Genomic DNA, 9,014 nt, shown 5'->3' with positions numbered 1-9,014 from the left:
ATGGTAGGCGTCAAAATTATGGTAGCCCTTGATGACGGGAGGTTAAGCCGTCGCCTTGTCTAGGGGTGTCCACTCCCCATTGGCACACTTAATTTAATTACAGACAAATTAATCCTGTGTTATGTTACAGTGCTTAACTTGTACAATAAGTTAACACAGTCTAAAAACTAAATCACAAACTTTTGTTTATGTACTGAAGACAATGAGTAGGGCAAATGGGACAAAATCAATGAAAACAAACAGTTTAATAAAAACACACTTTATTAATTAATCACTGCTGAGACTCTGGCATTGACCTGATGATGTCGGAGTCACCAGGGTCTGTGATGGACAGTGTGCACACTCTGAAGTACTTTCCACAAGCAGTTCCCAGCTCAATGTTGTTACCAGAGTAGTGGTGGACGCCGGTCTTGGCCAACATGGCGTAGTACTCAATCTCGGATTTCCTACAAAGTAGTTATTTCATTCAGTATTTTACAGCAGTGTTATCTGAATAAAATTGTTGAGGTATCTAACCATTTGCTACAGAGGTACATATTATTACAACTGTAGTAAATAATGAAATTTGTATTTATTTTACTTCCGGCTAGGCTACTATACCTATTTATCTATGTTGTTGTATGGACCATAAACTAGTAAAATTGGTCCTCAAATTTCAATAGGATTTCATTTTCCTAACAAAACAGTATATTTAAAAGTCTTTCAGAAGAATTGTTTTGTCCTCAACTTAAACTGCATTATGCAATATAGCTTAATGTCCTATTACTATAGTCCATTCTTTTATATTTTTAACATTTGGTAAAATTCTAGACTTAAAACTTAGCTTCCTGATTTTATCAACGAATATTAACCTGAATTAACCACTAATTTTTTAATTTTTATTTATGTCACAAGTACAGTAACCTGAGAGCTTATAACCAAAACACAGGATTAAAATACTTGCTTATGATGTTGCGAGTTGAAAATTTGCTTCTGAACCTAACAGGATCAGAGCAGTGTGCTATTCTCGCGTATTACAGGATATCACAAAAGGAAGTCTAGAATTTGGTAATTTCATAATCAACTAACGCAACAAACAGGTGTAAAATAAAATGTAAAATGGTAATGTCTGTATTTTTAAGGTAATTGAATGATTAAAACAAATTTAAAAAGTCTTAACCCTTACCACTCTCGTGTCGGCCATGAGTTGACATCAACCGTTTGCAATCGTATCACATGTCGGCTTCCAACAAAATTTCAAAATTTGTTTTTCAATTTAATTTTTTATTATTATTGTAATTATTGGAAGTTAAAATACTGGTAGGCGCAATGACCTGCATAATAAATTAGAACCAAGGGCATAGGGCCTTAATGAGAGTGGTAAGGGTTAATAATAGGAAAACTAGCTTATAGCCTACTCTACTGATAGCCCTAGTTAAAATAAAAATACAATATGATCAGTTAAAGCTGGTTTACAGATACATATTATGTAGGTAGGTTTACATGTTAAAATTTAAATTCATAAGCCAAAGAGTTTTTACAATTTCAGAATTTCAAACCAACTAAGTTATCTGCAAACAATTCAACACATACTACAGTAATCTTTTTATTAAGTCTACAGAGACAGCTACTGATTTTACAAGGATATTAGGATATTTTACAAGAAAAACTGTATCAAGCATAATAAACTGGGCACCTAAACTCGGTGCACAGGAATAGGTGCTTGAGTTGTTGTAGCGAGTCTCAAATTGGACCAACCTTAGCTAGGCTGACACAGAGTGCTATACTCGCAAATTTCCAAAATAAATGTTAGCCTCTATTTTAAATTTTTGGTATTAATATTTTTCTAACTGATAAACCAAGTAAATCACCAGCGTGTAAATTACACCAATAAAAAAGTGATAGTTCAAGTTTTTGCCGTGAATGTTTACATGCAACTACAAAAACTCCCAACTATCCGAGTCCCGGTTATCCAAGGTTGGTCTAAATATTTATTTGATTTTCAGTAGGTAAGCAATAATTACTTTATTGTAACATGTTTCTATTAAAAGAAATGTAAATATAGCAATTAATTTGTGATTTATTGCAACAAATACAACACTTGGAATAACCATTAATTTAAGTATTATTTTAACGTTAAAACGAACTGCAATAACCTTAAAAATTAAAATCACATGGAACTTTTTTTTTAAAAAGAGGTTGGCGGCCTCTTTTAACCTTAATTGTAAAGAACTAGGTTGGCCGGCTAACAAGAGTCTGTCAGTCTTCTCTTCTTCATTACGGTACTATGTTTTGATGTAGACATGTGATTGTGTCTAAGTTATAGATAAGGTCAAACTTAAAAACACCTAGTGTTTTGTTTTAAACAATATATAGTGTGTATTGGTTCATCATAATTCTAATTATAGGCTACTGTGTTTAAAGTCTTTCAAGACGATTGAAAATCTGTTGAATATGTTTGCTGGGTTATTTTGTTTCTTTAAGAATACTACGCTATTTGGAAGAAAAGTTACATCAAAATTACATTATTATTATCTTTTATTCGCGATGTGTTTTGAAGATATTTTACAAGTATTTGACTTCAAGGTACCATAACCCTAACCTCAAAATCTATGTTGACATCCGTGTTATCTGAAATTCTCGGTAACCGAGGTAGTCACGGTCCCAACAACCTATTGTTCAACAAAAAATTAACCTCTTTGCTTGACACTACAGATTTCTACTAACACTAGGCCTACCAGATGAAGGGGCCTGAGACTCCATAGGCATAGCCTACTTCTCAGTCTCACCTGAGCGGAGGTGTGTTGTTGCCGATGATCACCAGCTTGGCCTTGCCTTGCCGCAGAGTCTTGAGCGTCTGCTTCAGGCCAAGCACGTACTTGCCAGACTTCATCACCAACGCCAGCCGAGAGTTGATGCTCTCCATGGCCTTTTTCTACACACACACAGATCATGTATATACACTAAATGAAAATACATAAATGGAATTTAAAAAATGTCTAAGATTCTGTCTCGAAGTTCTTGTGTAAAAAAGCCAAAATATTTAGTGACATAATAAAAGCCTTGTGAAGAGTGTAAATAAGTGTTTTGCAATATCATCATTAAGTAGGTAAATAAAAACAGCCATGCTTCACATTATAGGAAGTTTTGCCACATATTATTTCATGTTGGGATTTGGATCCATGACATAGCCTACAGTAGAATTGGATGCCATAAAATCTAGCACAAGAAAAGTGTATCCATTGATTCAAATTACTTGGGTAGCCTATACAAAAATTAAACTATGTAGGCCTAACTAGGGCATATTTGAGAAATTATTAAAAACAACTTAAATTCAATGCTGTGCTTGTGTTGCTGCAGTGCTGTACGGTAGATAATAAGAAATCTAATTTATGGAAAATAAGAACTATATCAAGCATAATAAACTGGGCACTTAAACTCGGTGCACAGGAATAGGTGCTTGAGTTGTTGTAGCGAGTCTCAAATTGGACCAACCTTATCTAGGCTGACACAGAGTGCTATACTCGCTTTTTTAAGTAGTCCTATAAATTATTTCTGACAACTAACAAAAAGAATTTCAGTACAAGTGTGTTTCACGACAACGTTAACAGTATTTTATATTTAATTTTTTACAGTATTTTTAGGGAGTCGGTGGCTCAGTCGGTAGCGTCACGGACTTCGGGCCCAAGGCAGTAGTGCCGTGGGTTCGGATCCTGGTCACTGCCGATAACATTTTATCAGTACAGTTCACCTTTGTACTGTACCGGCTCACTCCTTGCTTTGCTGCAAACGATCCACGCACGGGCGCTTAGTCTATGTGGACGGGCAAATGCAAGGTTAAAAGAGGCCGCCAACCTCTTTAAAAAAAAAAAGATATATACTCAGCATAATTATATAGGCATCAATATTTTTATAATAAACATGGTTACAATGTTTATTATTTTTTTAAATTTTTAAGTTTTAAGAAGTAAAGTTAATGTTAACTCTTTTTTGTTTGTTTGTTTTGTCAACGTTCATGAAACATATTTTGTTTTTGGTCGAATATTGGTAGTTTTATTTAATTCAATGTTTTTTAATTTATAATTTATTAAACATGAATAAGAAGATTTAAAGATCATAACTCACTTTCAATGTTTATATTGGTAAACAACTTTAGACGCAACACATCGACTGAATCAAAACCACTAGGTACCGGTATTGGCTTCTCTATAGAACTGTATCCCAAATAAATCCTATGCCACTTCAATAAGTTAACAGGATCATATCACCAATAAATAAATCAATAGTCCTTAAGTTAATGGATACTGTACTGGCTCTCAAACCATTGAATTAAGTTACTAAGCTAAGTAGGCCTAACTAACATTATTAACATTGTTTCTTCATAATATTGCCAAACGGCTTAATCATTTTCAAAATAAACTTATCACACACTTTTATAGAAATTTCTATATTTCGGCATTAGCCTTCTTCAGGAACAAACACAATAACAAATAGAAGTGTTTACCACTCTGAATCATATGGTTTTAGCAAAAATCCAAAATACATATAATTTATGAAGAAGTAAAAAAGAAAATGTTTTGATAGAAAGAAAGAAAAAATTTTATATATATATATATATATATATATATATGTATATATATACTATCTCAAATTTAGACCGGAAGGTGTTTTAGATTTAAGTATTAATTGATGAGCTTGCTCAAGCTGTCTTAATTTCAAGTCTGGTGCGTCTTTTACCAATTTTCTTATTCCTTTTAATGAATAACATTGTTCAAAATTTTGAGAATGCTCTCTCGCATGAATAGCCACAGGTTTTTGTTTATCAGGATGGTTTACATCATATCTGTGGCCATTCATACGAACTCTTAGAGCATTGGTGGTTTTGCCAATGTAGTCTTTAGGACAATTTTTGCATGAAATTTGGTAAATTACATTAGTAGACTCACAGGTGATGTTACTATTTATGTTATAACATCTTTTTGTTTGCCTGCTTGTGAAAGTTTTTGATGGGATGATTAATTTGCAAGTGGCACATCGTGGTTTGTTGCATTGATTACAGCCCGAAGGTTTTGCTGAGGGTTGGGAAGTGGGAGGTAGTTTGGGTTTTGAAAGAATGTCTTTTAAGTTAGGAGCTTTTTTGTATAAAAAAAAAAAAAAAAAAAAAAAAAATAACATTATTAACAAGCATTTTTGAAAATGTTATTTATTATGTTTCCTAAATAATGGTGTAAATACCTGCATCTATGTGATCAATGTGTTGCTAAAATGCAACCGGTTTCGACTCACAAAGGAGTCATCGTCGGGCCAGTACTGATGTCTTCTTGCTTCATTTGAAGGTCGTCAATTCGTAATAAATAAATACATTTAACACGCACACGTACACGAACATAGAAACGAACATTTAAGGTTAAAAAGGAAAGATAATACTATAGCGGTAACGAGACACGACGTGATCGGGCGGGGGTTAGACATATGTCTAGACATAACCCCCGCCCGATCACGTCGTGTCTCGTTACCGCTATAGTATTATCTTTTGTTTTTAACCTTAAATGTTCGTTTCTATGTTCGTGTATGTGTGCGTGTTAAATGTATTTATTTATTACGAATTGACGACCTTCAAATGAAGCAAGAAGACATCTGTACTGGCCCGACGATGACTCCTTTGTGAGTCGAAACCGGTTGCATTTTAGCAACACATTGATCACATAGATGCAGGTATTTACACCATTATTTAGTATTTAAATGTGGTCAGGAGGCTAAAACTCAATATAATGATATTATGTTTCATTGACATTGTGCAAAAACAGTCTGGAGTCTACAGCGCCTGTCACACGGAGCTGGTTTTTTTTATTGCTAGTAACAAGCAGATAGAACCAGCATTTAACCAGCATAGTGTGATTGATTCTCCAGCTGCTAGAAACACTCGCATGAGCTGGTATCTCTAGCTGCTGAAGGGTATTAACAGTTTAATATTAAAAGCGCTTGAAGAGTCACTAGCAGGTCATGTGACCACCCAGCTTTGGTCTCTAGCGCAATTCCAGCTTTGTCTGACAGTATCGTGCTAGTTCTCGCAATAGGAAAAATGAATTTAAATTAATTTAATACAAAAAACTAATCCCTCTAATCCCTACTATACTATACTCCCGCTCTACTCTTGTAGTGTAGGCCTACTGTTGAGGCAGTGGTAGTCACAGACACATAATAAATTGAACAACCCTAAGTGACTAATAATAGTAGCACCCATCTGAAATATACATAACAGGGTGTCCACCGACCGGGAAATACGGGAATTAAGTTAAGCGTGAGTTTTTAAAAACCGGGAATTATGAGTGAATTTTTTATTTCTATCTGGAATTTTCAATTTACTGCAATTGAGCAAGACAACAGTGACGTTTCCGTGACCGCGGGAGATGATAATGTGTCCAAACACGGCCACGAGGGATGAAAGCGCAAGAATGTGATATCTACAGAGCCACGAGGGATGATCAGAATAATGCCACGATCACTGAAGACAATGATAATGTCCACACGGCCGCGGGAAAGTAAGAAATTTGCCGCGATTGCAGGCGACATTGATGATCTCCACACGACTGCGGAATATGATTAACATTTTGCCACAATCATGGGAGACAATTGCGATGTCTACAGGACCGCGAAAGATACAATAATGATGTCTACCCAAACAAAATGATATAAGTTATAAAACAGTATACTTTGTATTGTTTTCAAGTTTCTAAAATACATACATTTTAATAAAACCCTGTGATTACGCAATAAATGGGCGAACATTAAGACCAAAACGGTAAAACTGAACTTATACTAGGCTACTTATGTTATATTGAACTTTTTTTGCCTTATCTACCTAAATTAGACTATTTTAAGCACTTTTTACCGTTGGCACTTTTGGGGGAAACGCCTATTTCACCCTGAAAATCACGTTTGAAAATCAAGAAAAATGCTAGAAATCAATGATTTTTGGGGCTTGATAATTTTCTTTTTAACTTAGGGTGGTTTTTTTTAATTATTAGTCCATTTTAAACACTTTTTTGGCAAATGCCGTTTTTACCCAGGAAACCAAGTTTGAAAAATCGTAGAAAATAGTAAAGTACCAAAAATTACCCCATTTTTGGGTAAACCAAATTAAATATATAATAAACTAACTTAACCTAACCTAACCTAACCCAACCCAACCTAACACATGCTTAGGTTAACAATGTGCCAAAATGACCGATTTTTGGTAAAGCCTGGTTAGGCTATGCTAGGTTAGATAAGTATTAAGTTATTGACACGTAATAAAAAGAAGTTGGGTACCTACCTACAGTTTCTTAACTTAGCTATGATAATACCGATAATTAGTAAACCTTCATTCGATGTTTTCACATCAGCAAGTTTGGTTGGTTAGGTTAGGTTAGCTTATGATAGTTTAATTTTATAACTAATATAGCTGGTAAATATATTGATTATTAAACAATATTTTAAATTTGATTGTTTCAATAGATAAAGTTAGTCCAGTTAAGAAATTGTACCCAAAAAGTTTTACATGCGTCTAAAATCATTGATTTCTAGCATTTTTCTTGATTTTGAAACACGATTTTCAGGGTGAAATAGGCGTTTCCCCCAAAAGTGCCTATGGTAAAAAGTGCTTAAAATAGTCTAATTTAGGTAGATAAGGCAAAAAAAGTTCAATAGGCTATATCATAAGTAGTATAAGTTCAGTTTTACCACCAAAACTATGGACACTTGGAGGGTTAATTTAGAATTTTTAAGTTTATCCTGAGAGGGAAACGCCCTCTGGTAGCCTAAGTTTAGTTCAATTCTGACTAAATATATTTTTACAGTTGGTGGCTCTTCTGCGCAGTCATAGATGGAGGGTCAAACAACACAGCCATATCTTGAAAGTTGTTGACAAGAGATCCTGGCCCAGACCCTAGTGTCCAAAATGATTGTAGCCTACCATGTGGTGTAAGACTGTGTGTTACATAGGCCTACCACTGTGAAGAAATATAAAGTGAATTTGAGCCACATAATCAAGTCAAACTAAAAATGTTCAAGACATTTATTCCCTTTCAAAAGATTTAACCGAAAATTAAGATTGAGTAGCTTGTAGAAGCTTAGGACTAATTCTTTTAAGGTTAAATTAACACGTGTTGAAAAGTTAAGCCTACCTGTTTCTTTGGTGCAACCATGGTGACAATTACAAAGCCCTGCAACAAAACAAATGTATAAATTAATGAAGTTAATCTAAAAGTTTTTATTTTAGTTGGAAATTAACATTGTAAATTTGGCTGGAAGTTATAAAACTTACCTTTAAAAATGGACGAAGGCGAAGCCGAAGCGATGAGGAGAAGAGTTGAAGAGTTTGAGTTTCCGACTCCGACTTCCGACTCCGTCCGCCCGATGAAAGAAAGAAAAGAAAACTTTAGATGGCGGTGGCGGTTCCACGTTGGACTGTGGCAGAAAACCGGTGGGGCACACGGAAGATTTCTCAGGTGCCGTTTGACGTCACTAACTGACTAACTGCTGACGCCACTAACTGCTGCGTCTGAAGAAACAGACAATTTTATAATTTGTCTATTATTAAATTAAACTGTCATAACCTAACCAAACGTGCTGATAGTGAAAAAATCGAATGAAGGTTTACTAATCTAAAAAATAGTTTTGTTAATAAACTAAAATTATAAATGCCAACATTCAATTTTTTTTTTTTTCAATTATAAAATTAAACTGTCATAACCTAACCAAACCAACCAAACTTGCTGTATGAAAAAAATTGTTGACAAAAAGTTAGTGCCACCAGCGGGATCCGAACACGGTACATTAAAGGATTATCAGCCCGACACGCTATCCACTACACCACCGAGGCCGATGGCTCAAAACCGTATCGTTGCGGTAATGGTGTTCCCTCAAAGTGACGTCAGCTGCAGTTATTGACGACAAACGGCACCTGAGAAATCTTCCGTGTGCCGTTTTGGGCAGCGAACCAAGAATGGACTGTTCCTTCTTTTAAAAGCAAATTTTAGGTGACATGAAGCCAG

The 9,014-nt window shown here is 34.8% G+C and overlaps 1 protein-coding gene across 1 annotated transcript; it reads right to left on the bottom strand.

Moving 5' to 3' along the window:
- Positions 1 to 243: 243 nt before the first annotated feature.
- LOC128992024 (60S ribosomal protein L30) lies at positions 244 to 8,368 on the bottom strand. The gene is made up of 4 exons (XM_054415368.1): positions 8,285 to 8,368; positions 8,145 to 8,183; positions 2,769 to 2,914; positions 244 to 446 (listed from the first exon to the last, which is right to left on the bottom strand). The coding sequence occupies exons 2-4, from the start codon at positions 8,163 to 8,165 to the stop codon at positions 272 to 274; spliced, it is 342 nt and encodes a 113-aa protein (XP_054271343.1). The 5' UTR covers positions 8,166 to 8,183; positions 8,285 to 8,368; the 3' UTR covers positions 244 to 271.
- Positions 8,369 to 9,014: the final 646 nt, after the last annotated feature.

Source organism: Macrosteles quadrilineatus, unplaced genomic scaffold (assembly GCF_028750875.1).
Source record: "Macrosteles quadrilineatus isolate MER2022 unplaced genomic scaffold, UCM_ALF_1.0 Scaffold_4__1_contigs__length_99947679, whole genome shotgun sequence".
In the NCBI taxonomy this organism is placed as follows: Eukaryota; Metazoa; Arthropoda; class Insecta; order Hemiptera; family Cicadellidae; genus Macrosteles; species Macrosteles quadrilineatus.
Note: the sequence above shows the minus strand (reverse complement) of the source record. Positions and strands in the feature narration are given on the sequence as shown.

Excerpts from the sequence above, each read along its gene's own strand:
- LOC128992024 (XM_054415368.1), bottom strand. The coding sequence starts at position 8,165 with ATGGTTGCACCAAAGAAACAG. Across the intron at positions 2,915-8,144 it reads TGGTTGCACCAAAGAAACAG|AAAAAGGCCATGGAGAGCAT; the intron begins GTAGGCTTAACT and ends GTGTGTGTGTAG. Across the intron at positions 447-2,768 it reads AACAACACACCTCCGCTCAG|GAAATCCGAGATTGAGTACT; the intron begins GTGAGACTGAGA and ends ACTACTTTGTAG.